Below are 19,963 nucleotides of genomic sequence, written 5' to 3'. Positions count from 1 at the left end.
AGGTTCCGGGTTTGATTCCCAGTCATGGCACAGGCCTGGGTTGCAGGCCAGTTCCCAGTGGGGGGCACCAGTGGGGAACACATGACAGGTAACCATACACTGATGTTTCTCTCCCTCTGTCCTTGCCTTCCCCTCTAAAGATAAATAAAAATTAAAAAAAAAAGAAATGATGCCAATGAGTGAACAGGGTGGAAAAGAACCAGATGAACTAGACATCTCAAAGAGGTAATAGATACTGATTCCTACTGAGCTATCATGGAGAAATGCAGAACTTCTACTAGCAGCTCTCCAGTAGGTCGAGGTAAGTCATAATTACAAATACTCACATGTCATCTATTGATGTTTAAGTTTGGGTTATTAGGTTAAACACATATAGAGCTCTGGCTGGTGTGGCCCAGTGCATTGAGCATTGGCCTGGGAACCAAAGGGTTGCTGGTTTGGTTTCTGGTCGGGGCAAGTGCCTGGGTTGCAACCCGGCCAGTTGCGGCGCATGGGAGAGGTGGCCCGATAATGTTTCTCTCGCATATTGTCCCTTCCTTCCCCTCTTTAAAAGTAAAGTAAATAAAACCGTACGTACACACACACACACACACACACACACACACACACGGAGAGAGGAGAGGATGCAGGCTAAACAAAACATGCCTGCCATCTGAGTTGGTCCATGGGCCTCTTACTCATAAAAATATTTTAAAAGTTCCTAAAATTCTCTATATAAGAAACATAATTCAGTATTATACGCTCTTTAGAATATCTTTCTCATTCTCCACCCTTGTTGAATGATTTCTCTTGGGAGTTTTTCCTGGTCCCAAGGCAGGCAAAATGGTCCTCATCTGGGCCTTTTAGTAATGTATCCATCTCCATACTGTAGTGCTTAAAGACAGTACGTTATGGTTATATATCCCAAAAAGAGGTCCTCAGAGGTACAGACTGAATATGTATCTCTCTTTTTACCCTCAGCTTCTAGCCATTGCTTAATGCGTACTAGGTCCCCTGCAACTGTTTGCTGAACGGAACAAGTTTGCTGACCCTGGGTCCAGGCCTGGGCGCAGGGTTGGGGAGGTTGTGGCATAATACGGTCAATGACGCCTGCTGACCATTAGAGGGCAGACTGATTCCACAGCGGTCCTGACCAGCCGCGCTGCCGTCAAGTGTGGCCAAACCCTCTCCTCTGCCGGTCATTCCCAGCACTATTTCTCACCGCCACCACGAAACTCATTTTATCAACTCTTCTCAACACAAAACACATACACAGTCACATTCCCAGAGCGGCCCTGAGGTCACCCCTCTCTCCCCGCCAGCCACCCGCATGCTCTCCCTCCACTGCGTACAACACTTTGGGAACTAAAGAGTTAACTCCGCGCTTCCACCTGGTCCTTTTTCTCCGATGGTTCGCTTATGGGAGAGCGAGGGGCGTCTTAGATGGGCTGGATCACTGGGACCCTGGGCTCACCTACTTTAACGTCTTTTCCAGAAACAAGTCACTCTCAGACACAGACACATTTTCCTGCGGAGATCCCACACCAGCACATCCTTCCTCCCCAGACGGAACCCGGTGAGAAGGGAGGGAGAAGGTAGAAGTGCAAGAGGCCTCCGGTCGTTCCCACGCACTTTCCAGTTCAGTCCCCCCTCACGTTCCTGCGAGGCGATGCCACCTCTCTGATGGGGTGGATGTCGGGCGGCAGAAAAGCTGGAAGAGGGTCTAAGGGACAGCGCACGGGCTGTGGGCGCGGGAGAGCCCGCGATTTGGAGGCGGAGAGGAAAGAGTTAAAGATCAGGGATTGGCTCTGCTGTCACCGAGTATGGGAGGGGAAGCGTCCGGGAGGGAGGGTTTGGAGCTTGGCTCAGGTCCTCCCCAGTCCCCCCCGGACAGCCGGAGACTTGGGCCGGCCGGACACCCCTTCTGGCACACTCGCTGGGGCTGCGCTCCCGCACGGCACTCACTCCCCTTTCTGCTTCCCTCGCGCCCTCTCGCACCTTCTCTCCGGAGCTCCCGCGAGCACTTTTTCTCTCTCCTGACACACACACGCTCACTCGGGGCGGGCTCCGGCGATCTGCTTCTCGCACCCACCTGCTCCGCAGCTCCCTCCACGCACCCCGCCGTCGCGCGCCCCGCTGGGGGTCCGCCCGCCGTGCACTCTTGGAGACCCTGATGGTGACCGTCGCAGCTGGAGGAGACTGAGTGCCCCGGGGTGATCGCCCCGCTCTGCTTCCCTCTCATCGGGGCGCGCCCTGAGCCTGAGGGGACCGCGGAAGCCATGGTGGGAGTCCCTGCCCGTCGCGGTGCCCTCTGAGGCCATGCCGCGCCCCAGGTGCCCCACCGGCGCCCACTTGCGCCTGCTGCTGCTCCTGCCGCCACTGCTGCTGCTCCGGGGCAGCCACGCGGGCAACCTGACGGTGGCCGCGGTGCTGCCGCTGACCAACACCTCCTATCCGTGGTCTTGGGCGCGCGTGGGCCCGGCCGTGGAACTGGCCCTGGCCAGGATTAAGGCGCAGCCGGACTTGCTGCCCGGCTGGACGGTCCGCACGGTGCTGGGCAGCAGCGAGGACGCGCGGGGTGTCTGCTCCGACACCGCCGCTCCTCTGGCCGCGGTGGACCTCAAGTGGGAGCACGAGCCCGCGGTGTTCCTGGGCCCGGGCTGCGTGTACGCCGCGGCTCCGGTGGCGCGCTTCACCGCGCACTGGCGGGTGCCGCTGCTGACGGCCGGCGCCCCGGCGCTGGGCTTCAGGGAAGAGGGCGAGTACGCGCTGACCACGCGCGCGGGGCCCAGCCACGCCAAGCTGGGCGACTTCGTGGCGGCGCTGCACCGACGGCTGGGCTGGGAGCGCCGGGCGCTTGTGATCTACGCCTACCGGCCGCAGGACGACCAGCGCTGCTTCTTCATGGTGGAGGGGCTCTACGTGAGGGTCCGAGACCGCCTCAACGTCACCATAGAACACCTAGAGTTCGCCGAGGGCGACCTCCACCAGTATTCTATTGTGCTGCGGACGGTGCAGCGCAAAGGCCGAGGTGAGAGGGCACAGCGGTCCGCCGCTTTGCTCCAGAGCCTTCGGAGGTGCCTTCGGAAGTCCTCCATCTTCTCCGGCCATTCTTCTTCCTCTTCTCCTCCTCCTCCTCCCCCTCCCTTTCCCCTTCTCCTCCCCCTCCCCCTCCTCCTTCTCACGGCTCCTCATTCCTATCCCAGCCTTTTTGGCCTTTTTCATCTCTGAGTTTATATTTCCTTCTCTTTCTCCATCCCCCCTCTTTTCCTGATACTATGCTCTTCTCTCTTCTCACCTCCCCCACTCTCCCACCTCCTGCATGGAGGTGGTTCAGTTCTTCCTGAAGTACCCGGAGGGAAGGAACGCCTGCGCCACCCTGACGCTTACAGTAGGTCCCCGGCTTAGTTCCCATCTCTTTCATCTCACCCATTTTCTGTTTCTACTCAACAAGCTCTATCCCCTCCTCCATCTTCTTTTTCCATTGCTCCCACACAACCTCCCCTCTCCAGCTGACCCTCCTCTCCCTCCTGCCTACACTCCTGACCCCACTTTCCCCACCTTCAGCTCAGCTGTCCCTGCTCCCCCTACCTCTGCTCCTTCTCCCCTCCCACCTTCTCTCACCCTTCTCCATCCTTCTGCGGCCGAAGCCTAGACTTAGTGAGCCAGTGGTCCCACTTAAGTACCACAGTGTCTCTGAACACCCCCTAGGTGCCCCGGCGTCCCTGACTGAGGAGTGTCCTCCTCCAAGACTAGGCTGCTTTTCTCTCTGACTGCCCCCCTTCCTTCCCAGTTATCTACATCTGCAGCTCCCCAGATGCCTTCAGAACCCTGATGCTTCTGGCCCTGGAAGCTGGTTTGAGTGGGAAGGACTATGTTTTCTTCCACCTGGATCTCTTTGGGCAAAGCCTGCAAGGTGCACATGGCCTTGCTCCCCGCAGGCCCTGGGAGAGAGGGGATGGGCAGGATGGCAGTGCCCACCATGCCTTTCAGGTGAGTGTCCAGGTCAGAAGCCCTGCTGTGGGACTCTCAGCTGGTGACACATAGTTTCTGGGCACTGGGTCCTGCAGTGTCTGATTCTAGAAACGAGTTTCTTAATGCTCACAGGGAGTTAGGTGATGAAGAGCAGGAGTCTGGGGCCAGGGGTGTATGGAGGGCCAGAGGACTCAGAGCCAGGATAACGAGATTTAAGAGAATAGACTGGATGTGGAAGTATGTTCAAGTCCTGCAGACTAATTGGACTTGGAGAAGCCACCCCACTGGATCCCCTGCTTTGGAGCAGATAGCACCTCACCCAGGACATGGGGTCCAGTTGAGGTGGGCACCAGGGTACTGTGAGGATCGGTAAGCACCCAGCTCACCCCTCTCCACTGACCCCTTCCTCAGGCTGCCAAAATCATTACATATAAAGAGCCAGATAATCCTGAGTACTTGGAATTCCTGCAGCAACTAAAACACTTGGCCCATGAACAGTTCAACTTCACCATGGAGGATGGCCTGGTAGGAGGGGGTCCTAGGACCCTCCAGTGTGGACCTTCAGCCCCCACTCCATGGCCCCCCCAGTCTCCGCCCTGTTTTCTCAGCCATCCCAGTATCCCCAGATCCTCCTTTCCCTTCCCATTGTTTCCATGTCTCTCCTGCCGATGGGGGCAAGGGGTGGCTTTAACGAGTTGTTCAACCTTTGAATCTCATGTCCTCGTCAGTCAGTTGGGGACAGTATGTCCTACCCTATCTGCTTAGCAGGATTCGAACGGTGTTATATGCAGAGGCACCTTATCAGAAGCAAAATCTGTCACGTGGGGTGTTTTCTCCCATCCTCTCCCAAATTCCCAGCACCTCCCATTCCTCCCCTCCCCTCAGCACCCGACTCTGTACCCCACCCCAGGCAGGCTCTGCTGGTCCCTGCAGGTGAACACCATCCCAGCATCCTTCCACGACGGGCTTCTGCTCTTTGTCCAGGCAGTGAGAGAGACTCTGGCACAAGGGGGAACTGTCACCGATGGGGAGGGCATCACTCAGCGGATGTGGAACCGAAGCTTCCAAGGTCAGGACCTGGAGGTAGCAGTGGGCTGCCTTGTGGTGCATGCACCAAGCAGGAGGCCACGAGAAGCCTCTAGTCTTGCAGCAGAGCTAGTTACGCCAGTCTTTTCCTCTCTTCCCCAAGAAACCTCCAAAGCTTTCTTTAGGCCTCCTGCCCCATCCCTCTAGCTCCATCAAGAAGTCCTTCTGCTCATCCAGCCCCAGTCATCCCTGCTGCTGAAGTGTCTGTCCCTTTTGTTGTCATTCCATATATATGTGTTAGGAGGGCAAGGCAGAGGCAGTCGGGGTGGAGACAAGATGGGGGGCGGTCCTTGCGCTTCCTTCCACTCACTCCAGCCATCTTTCTCCATGCTCCTAGGTGTGACAGGATACCTGAGAATGGACAGCAATGGAGACCGAGAGACTGACTTTTCCCTCTGGGATATGGATCCTGAGACTAGTGCCTTTAGGGTAAGGCTGTGTCCAGAGAAGACGGTGCCAACAGAGAAAGACATCTCACCCTTCTGTGCTTCTGTGCCCCCCCCCCCAGCCCTACCAGGGTATCTGACTACTCTGTGACCTACCATGCTTGGTCACTTATGGAGAGCTCTGGATTAAAGAGATCTGCTCTAGTCTGGGATAGCAGCCAGAATGTTAGGGGCTCACAGGCACTACCCTTGGGGAACCCCATGTCTGAGGAGGCCGTGCAACCCTGCTCTCAAGAAGCCCGCTGTCTCCTAAGGTCGGCAGAAGCCCTGCCACAGAGACAGGCAGCTCAGGGCCGAGATGGACACACGAGCAGCTCTAGCACGGTCAGGAACAGGAAGGAACTGAGCACAGGCCCCAAGGAGCAGGTCATCCAGGGAAGACTTCTTGGAGGAAGAGTACATGGATTAGGCCAAGAATGTTAACTGAGAACACTGCCTTTTCCTGTTTTTTCCTGTTTCCTGTGTGCTTCAGACTGCCCATGTATAGGGCTAGGGTTCCATATGGAGTTTTCTTTGTATAGAGTTTTACCTATATGAAGGTTTTTTCCTGCTTTGAAGAGTTTTCAAGTTTTTCCATTCTAATAACATGGGGCATGGGTATAGAACACATCCACGCACAGGAGGGATCTGGTGCATAGCTGACAGCCCAGACACAGGGCCTGGAAGCAGAGAAGGGGGTGGGTGGGAGGCAGGACTATCCACGGGACAGGGGGCCTTGCCCCCACCACCATTCCTGCCCTCCCTCCTGTAGGTCGTTCTGAACTACAATGGGACCTCCCAGGAGCTGGTGGCTGTATCAGGGCGCGAACTATACTGGCCCCTAGGATACCCGCCTCCTGACATCCCCAAATGCGGCTTTGAAAATGAGGATCCCACCTGCAACCAAGGTGCCTGCCCCTTGCCATCCAGGCCTCCCTTCTGGAGCCCCTGGTTCCCCGCATGAGGAGTTAAGGAAGCGCTCCTTTCCCACACTGAGAGTTTTCCTCCTTTTATCCATCATCGTAGTTCACTGGTTGACTCTTAGAAGGTTCTTTCTTCTGTTGTCTAACCAAAATCTTTCTTGCTGCAACTTGGACTGTCTTCTACAGCACACTTTTCCACCCTGGAGGTGCTGGCTTTGGTGGGCAGCCTCTCCCTGCTCAGCATCCTGGTCGTCTCCATCTTCATATACAGGTGAGCCTTGGGATGAAGTGGTCAGTGGGCTAGGAGACCTGGAGCACTAACCTCAGGGGAGGTGGCAGGGGTGCAGAGGGAGGGGGAAGGGTGAGGGTACAGCAGGGGAAGGACCTTGGAGATGGAGGAGAAAAGAGACTAAAAAGCCTTAGGACACAAGAAAAGAGGAGGAGGAGGAGGAAACAGGGATGGGAGTGGCCAGGAGAGCCTGGTGATCCCCTAGCAGCCAGAGCAGCTGGGGGAGTGGCATCCTAGAGGCCTGGATTCTGGCCCAGGGGCTGGTTTGTCCTCCTCACTCTTGGAGACTGGATGAGAAGCTATGGCTCAGACCCTTTGGGACTGGGCCCCGTTAGCAGAGCAGGGCTGAGGAGCCCTGTGCGCACCAAGAGAGATAAAGGAGCCCCACTCCTGCCTTCCGGTGGAGCTGAAGTGAAAGTTCAGGAGAAGTTAAGGGTGGAGGGAAGCGAGGAGGAAGGGAAGAAAGTCAGTGCTGGTTGATCATACTTCTGTGCGGACACTGCCGCACAGTGTGTTTCTTTTCATTCTTATAATGATGCTTTGAAATAAACATCGAGTCCCCAGTTTCCAAATGAGGACATTTGGACATGAAGACATGAAACTCAGAAATGAAGTGACTACCCAAGGTCCCAGTGAGGCAGAATTCTCCCACCCCCTGACTTTTAGCCCCGATGACAATCCTGAGATCTGCCTCTTAGCATAACAGTGGGGCTCTCAGGCATGTGCAGTGGTCCCAGGGCTCTATGAAGGGGCTGTGGGACAGAGTGCCTTTGCCCCGGGTCAGGGGCTCAGATGCAAGTTTCCTGCTCCAGGAAGATGCAGCTGGAAAAGGAACTGGCTTCAGAACTGTGGCGGGTGCGTTGGGAGGACTTGCAGCCCAGTAGCCTTGAGCGGCACCTCCGGAGTGCAGGCAGCCGGCTGACCTTGAGTGGAGTAAGAACACTGGCATTGGGGGGGAAGTGGGGGGCAGCTGAGAACCTGGATATGAGAGGCAGGGGGAGAGCAGTGCTTGATGGGTATGGGAGAGCAGGGAGCAGGGTTCTAGTCCCAGCTCTTTCTACACTTGCTGTGTGACCTTGGATAAGTCACACTCCTTCTCTGAGATGACCTCAGATAATAATTATATTTACAGAGCTTCCCTCAGAGGGTTCTTTCAAAGGTTGATGATAGTATATGTGAAAATGCATTTTTAAAAAGTAACTAAGGAGAGGATTTCATGGTGTGGAATGAGAAGGAGGGAGACACAAAGATAAGGCAGGGTAGTGAAGACTAAAGCTCAAGCCACCAGCAGAGAGAGCCAGCCCCTGGGTGGGCGCGTGCGCTGACACCCCTTCTGCTCTCCATCCCTTCAGAGGGGCTCCAATTATGGCTCCCTGCTCACCACGGAGGGCCAGTTCCAAGTCTTTGCCAAGACAGCATACTATAAGGTGGGCCTGGGGGTCTGGGGCAGGGTGTTCTCTAACAGAGAACAGGGGAGGGTCCCAGAGACAGGGGTGGGCTGTCAGGAGCAGCTGGAGTTCCCAGGGCACTGGGCCATCTCTCCAGAGTGACGCACAGTGACAGTCTCCATTTCTTGCCCAGGGCAACCTCGTGGCTGTGAAACATGTGAACCGTAAACGGGTTGAGCTGACACGAAAAGTCCTGTTTGAACTGAAGCATGTAATGTGGGGAGTGAGGCAGTAGCCTGGGGGAGCATCCCACCCAGGGGACACAGGGAGGTTGGCCAATAGCATTGGTTGGGGGGACCTGAGGGTTATTGGTAGCCCTGGGGGATAGGCCTTTGCATATTGTGTGTGGTAGGAGGGGGTCAGAGATGGGGAAAGGGCCACCGGAGATACCCTGGAGGAAGGTCCTTGAGGGGCCATATTTGATGCCCCTGGGGAGTGGAGGGCTTAGGAGGCTGAGGGAGTAGGGAGCAGATTTGGGGGGAGGGGGAAGTTGGGAGAAAGAACATGGCTGCGAATCACCAGGGAAGGTCCTAGAATGTCTGTGGAGAATGAACAGAGTTAAGAAGGGTGAGGGGTCCTTAAGAAAAGGGGACAACTTGGTGAGGAATGAGGTCTCTGTCAGGCTCCTGATGCTGGCTTCCACCTGCAGATGCGAGATGTACAGAATGAACACCTGACCAGGTTTGTGGGTGCCTGCACCGACCCCCCCAACATCTGTATCATCACAGAGTACTGTCCCCGTGGGAGCCTACAGGTGAGGTGACAAAGGGGTGTCAGGAAACCTGAGTCTAGCCCTGGCTCTGAACCTGGCCGGTTGTCTGACCCCAGGCAAACCTCTCCCTTTCTGACCTTTATTTGCCCCATCTGTAAAATGGGCAGTGGCACTAGAGTAAATGCAAAGCTTTGTCCTGTTCTGCATGGCAGTCGGAGCCCTGCACTCCTCCCCCTGGGGGAGTCTGCAGGGCACAGGTCTGACTCTCACTGCCCGGCAGGACATTCTGGAAAATGACAGCATCACCCTAGACTGGATGTTCCGGTACTCTCTCACCAATGACATCGTCAAGGCAGGTCCAGGAGAGCCCCCTGGGTGTGGGGGAGGCATGCTTCTCTGGCTGTGGTTGTGTGTCCTGCCCACACCGAAGACCCCTGCCTCTCGCGTTCTCCAGGGGATGCTGTTCCTGCACAATGGGGCCATTTGCTCCCATGGCAACCTCAAGTCATCCAACTGCGTGGTGGACAGCCGATTTGTGCTGAAGATCACTGACTATGGGCTGGAGAGCTTCAGGGACCCAGAGCCAGAGCAAGGACACATCCTCTATGCCAGTGAGCTCAGACCCACTCTGTCCCCAACCCTGACCGCAGCCCAGCCCAGCAGGGAAACTGAGGCCTGGCCTCGATGCCCTTGAGCATGCCTTCCTGGGCTCCTGCTCAGTTCATTCATCAGCAGAAGGAAGAGTCAGTCAGTCAGAGGGATGGAGCTAGTGGTCTCCAGGCCTCTTCTAGCTCTAACACTCAACATCAGTCCCAGCCAAATTTAGTTACATCCATACCTCCATACCTTTAGTTACATCCATAAAGGCAAACAAAGGGCCTTTAGCTTTGGGGCCCTTCACCCTGTTTCTCCTTACCTCTGACCTGCAGAGAAGCTGTGGACAGCCCCTGAGCTCCTGCGAATGGCCTCGCCTCCCACCCGGGGCTCTCAGGCTGGTGACGTGTACAGCTTTGGGATCATCCTTCAGGAGATTGCTCTGAGGAGTGGTGTATTCCACGTGGAAGGTTTGGACCTCAGCCCCAAAGGTGAGAGGACCATGCTGTCTCCTAGCCCTGCCAGTTTCAATTAACCCCAGCTCCACAGAGAGGGACCCCTGGAAATACATCTTCCTTCTGGAAAGCTCAGCCACCTGTTGCTCCATTGCTGTCAGTGACCCTGACTCCTGACTGGCCTAGGACCCTACAGGGCTCACCTGCCCCATGCCCTGGTCCTGGACTTCCTCACCCCATATGTCAACAGGCCTTTGGCTGGCCCACTGCTGAGCTCCTTCCCCCAACCACACAGAGATCATCGAGCGTGTGACTAGGGGCGAGCAACCACCCTTTCGGCCGTCCCTGGCCCTGCAGAGTCACATGGAAGGACTGGGGCACCTGATGCAGAGGTGTTGGGCAGAGGACCCACAGGAGCGGCCACCCTTCCAGCAGATCCGCCTGATGCTGAGAAAGTTTAACAGGTCACCGGCCTTAGTCATAGAGCAGCCCCAGCCTCCCGTGCCCCTCCACCACCAGTATGCCTCACTTAATCTCACCCCTGCAGTGGCAGAGGGAGCCACTCACAGCCCCCCTTACATAGCCTACTGCACCCACCACAGCCTCGCAGCCCCCCTTGTGAATACCGGATGACCCAGCTGTCCCCACAGCCCCTTACCTCTCATACTCCTCTCCTCCAGCAAGGCAGCCGGCCCCCAGGGTCCCTAGTCTCCAGTGGTGTGCAGGGTAAATGGGGACTCTCTGCCCTCCACAGGAGCTCACCCTGTGAGCTCACCTTCCCACTGTGCTGCCTAACCTGGTGTCTGCAGACACCACTAAGCCTGTTGCCCTCCTGCTGTTCTCAGTCATCCCTGTCCCTTCCTTCCTCCTCTACCTCCTTCTAACTCACTGTTTTAACAAAGTTGAACAAAACAGCCAGGATGCCTAAAGCTTCACACTTGACCCAAGTCACGCTTGACTCATCTCAAAGATGAGCTGAACGCTCCTCCTACCCTTTGCCACACCATCCTGCTGTGCCCCTCAACCTGCACTCCCTCCAGGGTCCCCACTGCAGTTGGGAGGTGGGCCGACATTCGGCCTGGGTCGGGCGAAGGCCTGGAGTGGGCTGGGTGTAGGGCTCGCTGCCCCCTCTCACCCCTGCCCGCTGCCCCTTGGTCCTCAGAGAGAACAGCAGCAACATCCTAGACAACCTGCTGTCTCGCATGGAGCAGTATGCCAACAACCTGGAGGAGCTGGTGGAAGAGCGGACCCAGGCCTACCTGGAAGAGAAGCGAAAGGCTGAGGCCCTGCTCTACCAGATCCTGCCTCAGTGAGTGCCCTTGTCTCGTGATGTGTGCCTTGCCACCCCCGTCCCAACCCCACTTCACCCTCTGATCCCTGACCCCTCCTCAGCTCAGTGGCTGAGCAGCTGAAGCGCGGGGAGACAGTCCAGGCGGAAGCCTTTGACAGCGTTACTATCTACTTCAGTGACATTGTGGGTTTCACGGCCCTGTCAGCAGAGAGCACACCCATGCAGGTGAGGCAGGGAGCAGCCCACTGGGGAAGACAGGGCTGGTGTGCTTGCCTAGCACTTCCCTCCCATAGGCCTACCTTCTGCTTCTGCTTTCCCCACCCAAGCCCAGGTGGGTCCTTACTCCCCATCCCTTTTGGTTCTCTTTCCTTCCAGGTGGTGACCCTGCTCAATGACCTGTACACCTGCTTTGATGCCGTCATAGACAACTTTGATGTGTACAAGGTGAGAGTGGGAGTGTGGATGGGAAGAGCCAGAGAGACTCCTGGACAGGGTCAGAGAAAAGTGAAGGGCAGAATGAAAGAGCCTTGAAGAGAGGAGCCCAAGGCACATGGGGAGAGACAGCGTCACAAGGAGATCCAGGAGCAGGCAGAGAAACCGCTGGGGTTCGGGGAGGATGGGAGAATGGAGATGAGGAGGAAAGCCAGCGACTGGTGGATGGGGGTTCAGAATGAAGACGGCAGTGCAGGAAGTGTTAGGAGCGGCACAGGGAAGAGATAGAGTCCCCCACCCTCTCCCCACCCTCACAGGTGGAGACGATCGGCGACGCCTACATGGTGGTGTCGGGGCTCCCAGTGCGGAATGGGCGGCTGCACGCCCGGGAGGTGGCCCGCATGGCCCTGGCGCTGCTGGACGCTGTGAGCTCTTTCCGAATCCGCCACCGGCCCCAGGAGCAGCTGCGCTTGCGCATCGGCATCCACACAGGTGAAGCCCTGACGGCGCGGAAAAGCGGCTCCAGGAGGCCGAGCTGCTAAAGTGAGGCTTGTTCCCACGGGCCTCAAGATTCCACCTCCTACCTCTCCGGGAATGCCCTTGCCCCTCCCTGTGGCCACCCTCCAGGCTCCCACCTACCTCCCTTAACATCCTCCTGCTCCCTAGCTGATGGGTTCTGCTCCCCCCAGGACCTGTGTGCGCTGGTGTGGTAGGGTTGAAGATGCCCCGTTACTGTCTCTTTGGGGACACAGTCAACACGGCCTCAAGAATGGAGTCTAACGGAGAAGGTATGGTGGCCCTCTAGATGGAAAGGGAGGGCAGGGTAGCTGGAGTCCAGGAAAGTCCCCCTGGACAGCTTGTGCCTGTCCCATTCTTTCCCAGCTCCTGCTCCTAAGCCCTCTCTCCTCCCAGGCTCCCTGCTCCTAAGGGCTCAGTCTGGGCAGATCACCTTGAATTCTAATCAGAGACTCGGATCTTAGCTGCCCTGTCTTTCCAAGTGTTTGGAAAGTCTTCCCAGGCCAGTGTTCACCAGTTGCCAGCAGGAATGCCACCTTTAGCGCCTCTTGGGGGCTCAGAGCTGCTCATTCGGGTGTGAATCTCAGCTCTGCAACTAACCCAGCTCTGAGTTTCATTTTCCTCATCTGCAAAAATTAGAACAAAATACCCGCCTCACTAAAGTCATATGAGACAGCCGAATAACATGAGGAGCACGTAACTGTCATTCAGCTTGTCTGAGCCTCAGCCGCTTATCTGTAAAATGATGTCTGTCTCAGGTCGTAAAAAAACTAGCACAGCCCCTGACACACAATAAATGTTTCCTCCCACCCCTTCCTTTGGTCCCGCTTCCTGTTGATATTCTGCCCTCCTGCTGTATTCAACACAGTTCAATCAAGTAAACATTTATTGAGCAACTACTGAGTGCCAGGCCCTGGCATACTGAGAAAACCCAGACCACACACAGTTAGATGGAGGATACATGCAGACCCCATCCAAGCCTCATGCGGGAGAAGGGCTACTGGGAGCTGAGAGGGGCTCTGGTTCAGCAGGCATTCCCTGGGCGCTGTGTCTGGGGCTGACGAGGTAGAGGAAAGCCTCTTGCTGAGGCCCAGTCCTGAAGGAGCACATTTTCAGAAATGATTAAACAACAGAACAAGGTCACTGTGATGCAGACCTCAGGAGTGGAGGGAGTGTGTTTAGAGGGAGGTCACAGAAGAGAAGGGGTGTGAGGATGCCCCGTCAGACATCCGGAGGTCTCTGAGTGTGACCTCAGCAGCCTGGGAAGATCTCCTCACCTAGGATTCAGTTACCTTAGCTAAAAAATGAGGATGGTGAGTTAAATAACTGATGGCAACCGCTAATACAGTGCTTCCTGTGTGCCAGATTGTGTTTATGAATGTTGAAATTGATTTTATTTTTTAAACATTTTTTATTGTTGTTCAAGTACGGTTTTCTGCCTTTCCCCATGAATGCTGAATTGAATCCTCACAGCAAGGCTCTGAGATGGGCATTGTCACTATTGCCACTCTACAGACTAGGAAAATGAGGCCCAGAGAGTTCCTATTACTTCCCCAAGCAAGCATTCACACTAGCATTCTTCTGGGCAGAGCAGGGTATGAAGCCTGATCTCCTGACCAGCCGTGCTATTTGATGTTTGTCTAGGTGCTCGAGTACTAATAGAACTTTCTGCAATGATGAAAATGTTCTCTAATCTGTGCCATCCAATTTGGTAGCCTTTGTCACAGGGGGCTATTAATCACTTGAAATGTGGCTTGCAACTGAGGCATCTAATCAACTGCATTTAGTTTTAATTAACTTAAATAGCAACCTTGACTCTACTCTTCCCTACCAGGGTAGATAATACAGCTCTCAAGTTCTAGGGGAGAGGCCAGTATGGTCAGACACCACATGGAGAATGTGAAACTCTGAATTAGGAAGCTTTCTGGACAGAGAAGGAGAGAGCATCTTTCTATGCTCTACAGTCCCTGACTTCCCCTGCTCCCTCCTACTGCATCCTTCACCTTCCCTTCTTCTCCCTATCCCACTCAGCCCTTAAGATCCACTTGTCTTCTGAGACCAAGGCCGTCCTGGAGGAGTTTGGTGGTTTTGAGCTGGAGCTTCGAGGGGATGTAGAAATGAAGGTAGAGAAGGAAGCCCCTACCCTTACCACCCTTGGGGTCCCAGAGGGGGCTACTCTCCCCGAGGCCCCTTCTTAAGCACCCATTCTCGCTCCCATCATTTGGGAAAGTGGGCTTGTCACTCCCTATCCCAACCTCTTCTTTTTCCCTCCAGGGCAAAGGCAAAGTTCGGACCTACTGGCTCCTGGGGGAGCGAGGAAATAGCACCCGAGGCTGACCTGCCTCTCCTGCTGGCCTTCCATACTTCCCTTCCCTGTGCCAGAAGTGACAGAGAGGTCTCACCCTCACCCCCAGCAGCCCTGCCATTGCCAAAGGATCAGAGAAGTGGTGTGAACGGGTTAGGTGTACTGACTCTAGTGGAGACACTACATATGACCTCTAAAGAGGACTGGTGTTGGGGAGAGAGAACTCAAAGCTCACAGGGCCAGACCAGAGCAACAGTCATGCCCAGTGGCACACACACAGGCACACACACCCACCATCCACGCTGACTCAGGCCAGCCTGGGGTGTGGATTCCTGGACCCCCCCTGCCCCTTCCTGTGCCCTCTTCCCTCAACCTTGCTACACTGTGACTTTTATGGAGAAGGGGAAGAGCCACCTTAGGGGGAATAGGAAAAGGGACTATAGGAGAATCTAGGGGGTGGGAGGAGTCCACACCTGGGCCTAGCCCACACAGGCCACAAACACCCCTCTATCTCCCACCACCCATCATTGGATACACTGTGCAGGGGAGAGGTGTGGCATGGATGGGCTGAAGGCCTGTATGTCTTGCTTCTCCTGTGAGTGGAGACCATTAAAATTTTCATTCTAGTGACAGTGTCTGTTTTTGAGGGAGAGAAAGATGCCAGAAAACTCAGCCATGTTCTCCACCCTTTCTGTCAGATAAGACATTTTTCTCAAGCTAGAAAGAGCCTAGGAATAACCCAAGCAGTGCCAACACTTTGGGCCAAAGATCCATTCATACCCTGAGGAGTTACTGAGGGCCCCAAAGAGCTTTTGTTTATGTGGGTTTATATCAATATATACGGTATTTGACATTAAAACAGGACCTATTAACTCATTTAAAATAATGATAAGAAACCCATCACATGTTAGTAACTTTTTACCACTTCATCGGGGACATTTTTTAAGAGAAACTGGCTTAAATTTTTTTTTAACTGCCAATGTGTGGTAATGAAGATTGCAATGACGAGTGTGGTGCTAACCACCTTGATTCACGCGGGCACCAGCTGTTTCACCCTGCTGCACGTGTGCCCTCAGAGCATGAAGATCAGTTTGGCCTCATCCACCCCCTGAAAGGGTTTTGGGAACTCCCAGGGGATGTTGACCACACCTCGAAAACAGCTGTTTTATAACCCAATGGCTGGCATACCACTGGAAAAGGAGTGAGGACTGAACAGAGAAGGAGGGATGAGAGTGGGAATTTATGGATCCCTTTTTACCTGAGCTGAGATTTGGGGATTATCCATGTGTCCTTCCATTTTCATGCCTGCGCAGACAAATGTGAGTGGTAGTCTGTAAAATGACTCTCAGCCAGGCTAAGGGCCCCCGTTCCAGGTCCAGGGGCTCACCCCACCCCCTTCCTGAGCAGGCGGGCGGGCGGGCAGGCAGGAATGCAGATGAGGGGGAGAGGCGGCTACAGCTTTACCTCCCCCAAGGGGGAAGAAAGTGCCAGACATTTCTTCAGCACCATCCATCAAGCGCAGACAGGCCCCTCCTCCCACCTCCCCGAGCCTCTTCCTGGAGTCCACGCCCAGTGGGACCAGGAGGCACGGCTGGACGGCTTGGCGGTCTGTCTCCAGGGCAGCGCCCCTGATAGCCGTCTGGGACGAAGAAAGGATAAATTGTCCTCTCTCTAGTCCAGGGGACTGGATGTTCTGCGCTCCCCGCCCACCCTTTCTGGCCTAGGTCAGACTGGGAGAGGGAGCTTGCACCGTTCAGTCCTCACCCTCCTCAGCGGGGGACGAAGAGCGAGCCCTGAGAGGGCCTGACAGAAGGGTGGTTGCCCTGGAAACGGCACACTCCACTTCCTGGTGGGCCCTGGGGGCCACGCTGACGCCCAGGCCCCAGTTCCCCCTCCCAAGGGTGGCGGACGGCCCCCAGGAGAGAGCGCAGGAGCTACGGAGGACTGGGGGGCCTGAGAAGTCGGGCGTGGGGCTGGGCGCCGAGAGACTGGGCTCTGGGGGGGGGGGGGCGGACCAGAGAAGCGCCGGGGAGCGGGCGGGAGGCGAGGACTGCGGAGCTCCGGTAGGACAATTCCAGGAAACCGCCGGTCAGATCCTTCCGGGGCAGCCGGGCTCCGCCGCGGGCGCTCGAGGGGGGGGGGGCGCTCGGGGTGGGCGTCGCGAGAGGCCCGAGGAGTGGACGATTTCAGCGGCTCGAGAACTTTCACTGGAACTGAGGAGATTTCCTTCCGGAGGAAGGTCCCTGAAGCCAGGAAGACCTGGGAAAGCCATTACTGATGAGGGGTGGGGAGGTCCGAGGGCAGCGATAGCGTCTCCTGCGAAGCCTGGAGGCTGCTTCGCGCGGGGAGCCGCCGCCCAGGTGCGCGGGGCAGCCCGATCTGGCCGCTTCCCCCGCCGTCCTGCTGAGTAGGTCTGGGAGGGGCGAGGTGGCAGCGGGGTTCCCCTGGGGTAGGATAACAGTGGTAACAGTAACCTTTGGCATCCAGCGGTGTCTTGCAGTTGACAAAGGTTTTCCCATATATGATCTTATCAGTACACGTGACACCCTTGGGAAGCGGGGTCGGGCCGCGCCTCTAGGGGAGAGCCCGGCCGGGTCCGGCTGGGGTAGGAGGGACCAATGGAAACACTGTGCAAAGGGAACCCCAACCCAGCCAGCCCGGAACGAAGCCGGAGCCTGGAAAAAAATAGAGTTCACAAGACAAATACCCTCTTCCCCCCCGCCCCCCCCTTCTCTCCGTCAAAGAGCTTGGGTAATTTCTTTATCATAACACTACATTTGGTAATAGTTGTTGTTGTTATTTTTTTTAATGACTTAGACCTTTCAGACCAGATCCGTGGAATTTAATTAGAGGCTAGTTTTTCAGCCTGAAAGTCATTTTTTAATTAAATTGCAGGAGCTGTAAAAATATACAAATAAATAAATTAACCATAAAAAAATGCCCAATGCTGTCCAGGGAGATTTAATCTTATTGAGTTAGAAGGCAAGCAGGGTTACGGGCAAGTTGTTTACCACCAAGATGAAGGGGTTAGAGTGGTGATGGATGTGGTTAGACACAAAACAGAGGCAAGGATGCTGAGGAGGAGGAGGAGACCAAGGATGACCGCAGGTGGGCAGGAACCTCCTTGACTGTGCTAATCCCAGGCTTAGTGAGAGGGTCCAGGTAGGAAAAGCTCCAACCACTCACTTGCCTACCACATGCACTGCATCCCTGAGTGACTGGGCTGCTTGCCTTTTAAGAACCTTTCTATAGCAAAAATTCATAATCATGTTCATGTGTTAATCACTACTGTACCCCTTCTGAAGTTGATGACACTATCCCATTATTCTGTGCCTTTGGCTTTCAGATGTGGACTGCACATGGTATACTTTGGCTGCTGGTATGTCCCATGACCAGGTCAAACCCCCAGCAAACCCCCAGCAGGGAAGGACCAGGCTAGAATACCACGTTGATCTTGGTGTTCAGAGCTGAAGCAATTTCAAACCTCTATCAAGTGAGAGGCAGTGTGATGTTGGTTAAGCAGAGGCTAACTCTGGAGACAGGCTGCCTGGATTCAAATCCCAGTTCTGCCCTTGATAATCTATGTAATCTTGGGCAAATTCCTCAACTCTTCTAAACCTCAGTTTTCTGCTCTGTAAACCAGCAATGATCAGAAGACCTATCTCATAGGGCCCCTTTGAAGATTATATGAGTTAATTCTCCCCGTTACATGTTTAGAATGCTGATAAGCAAGTAATGAGAATGAGATAAGGGTTTGCTAGTGTTGGAGTCTACTTTATGCAAACCACAATGCTGCCTGCAAGGAGTTCCTGCTGTCCATAGAAGAGGAAGAAGTGAAGAGCAGCACTCGACTAAAACCCACAGTGAGAAGTACTGGTGGGATCTAAACATCCTAGAAGAAAAAGTAGAGGTTGTGCAATCCAGCCACCTACCCAGGCCCAACTCTTTTAAAATGTCTGTGTATTCCTCCACGTTCTATTGAAAAACCTTTAGGAACTTGGGACTCGGACCATTCTATTTTTGAACAGCTGTAACTGGAATATTCTGCCTGATATAAGAAGATGAAGGTATTTCAATCATTAGGAGTGCTTTTGAGGGAATATTTTGTTTATGGACAAAGGAGCTTGCCCCTTCAACTGCTATCTAAGGAAGAAGCATCTTTGTTTTGCTGAGCTTGGAACTGAATTTTTACAGAAATTGCGAGGCTCAGAATGAACAAAATCCACTTGTGTGATAGTTGAGAGAACCAGCAAGGGAAGCAGTATTTCAGTAACTGAATTGGTGCTTTGGAAACTAGCTATATCTGATAGAGATGTTTTAAAAAACGAGTAATTGCTGTTGTCTTCTAGAAATGACACAGACTTACATAAAGAAGCTCAGAGAAGAAATTAAAGTCACCTAAAATTCTACCACCAAAATAGTTAACATTTGATGAACATCTTTTCAATGTGAATTATAAATTATTTGGTGGGTATTTAATATAAACTCCCTTTACATTTACCAAAAAGCCAATTTGCCTTCTCAGGGCTTCCACTGGTCCTAGCACGGCCCTTCCTAGCTAAACACAAGTCTCCTCTCTCTTCCAACAACAGTGCCTGCTGCCTCCCCCACCTCCACCCCCATGTAGGAGTCTCAGCAACATAACATCACTAGTTTTTAGAGATTCCTCCAAGATCTCACTCTAAACTGTTTCCCATTCATTCTGTGTGAGCTCCTGTAGGTTCATCCTAGTGTGTCAGTATTCTTTTGGTAACTACCTGCCTCGGGGTCTGCAGCAGAATCTGTCCAGATGCGGCCTGAGGAGTGCAAAGAGCAGGCGACTGGCACTCCCGTGTCTCTGTCACACAATGGGCTATTATGGAACTTGCGGCCACAAGTAAACAGCTCCTCCCTGTACCCTCACACTGTTTTTCTCACATTGCTGATGTTAATCCAAGTGGTTCCCACCTTGTGCTCTGTTCAATTTTAAAACGAAAAATACCTATTTTCTTTTTTTTAAGATTTCCTTTATTTTTAGAGAGAGGGGAAGGAAGAAAGAAAAACACCTATGTGTGAGAGAAACATTAATTGGCTGCCTCTCACATACTGGGTCCCAACTAAGGACCTGGCACACAACGCAGGCAGGTGCCCTGACCAGGAATCGAACCAGGGGCGACCTTTCAGTTTGCAGCATGACACCAACCCACTAAGCCATGCCAGTCGGGGCAAAAAAAAAGAAAAAGAAAAAAAATACCCGTTTTCCTAAGAATTTCATACCAGGAGATGGGGAAGAGGAGGGTTACGTCACACAAAGCACAGTATGTCTATCTAAAAACTCTGTGAGACCGGTTTACTGCCTCTTCAAGGTCCATCTCCATCTCCAGCCAGCCCCCAGCCAGGGAGGATTCAGGTTTTGCAAGGCCAGAAACTTGTGCAGCTTGGTGGATCCTCTTTAAGAAAAGGAATACAAAATTTAGTATGAAATAAATATTTAATTAAAATATGAAAAATTACAACAAATTACATGTTAAAATTTCTTTAAAAGCTGATAAAT

At 54.1% G+C, this 19,963-nt stretch overlaps 1 protein-coding gene across 1 annotated transcript; it reads left to right on the top strand.

The window, feature by feature from the left end:
• The first annotated feature begins 1,460 nt into the window (after positions 1-1,460).
• On the top strand, positions 1,461-15,060 carry NPR1 (natriuretic peptide receptor 1). Its single transcript, XM_037050724.1, has 22 exons — positions 1,461-3,010; positions 3,773-3,972; positions 4,366-4,479; positions 4,888-5,023; positions 5,378-5,469; positions 6,238-6,373; positions 6,575-6,659; positions 7,490-7,610; positions 8,030-8,104; positions 8,259-8,336; positions 8,775-8,879; positions 9,118-9,189; positions 9,292-9,448; positions 9,767-9,922; positions 10,182-10,350; positions 11,049-11,195; positions 11,279-11,402; positions 11,553-11,621; positions 11,927-12,101; positions 12,299-12,397; positions 14,157-14,248; positions 14,400-15,060. Exons 1-22 carry the CDS (start codon positions 2,299-2,301, stop codon positions 14,460-14,462), a joined length of 3,177 nt encoding a protein of 1,058 aa, XP_036906619.1. The 5' UTR covers positions 1,461-2,298; the 3' UTR covers positions 14,463-15,060.
• The last annotated feature ends 4,903 nt before the right edge of the window (positions 15,061-19,963 follow it).

This window comes from Sturnira hondurensis, unplaced genomic scaffold, assembly GCF_014824575.4.
Source record: "Sturnira hondurensis isolate 20B ecotype Veracruz unplaced genomic scaffold, ASM1482457v3 Scaffold0006829, whole genome shotgun sequence".
Lineage (NCBI taxonomy): Eukaryota > Metazoa > Chordata > Mammalia > Chiroptera > Phyllostomidae > Sturnira > Sturnira hondurensis.
Note: the sequence above shows the minus strand (reverse complement) of the source record. Positions and strands in the feature narration are given on the sequence as shown.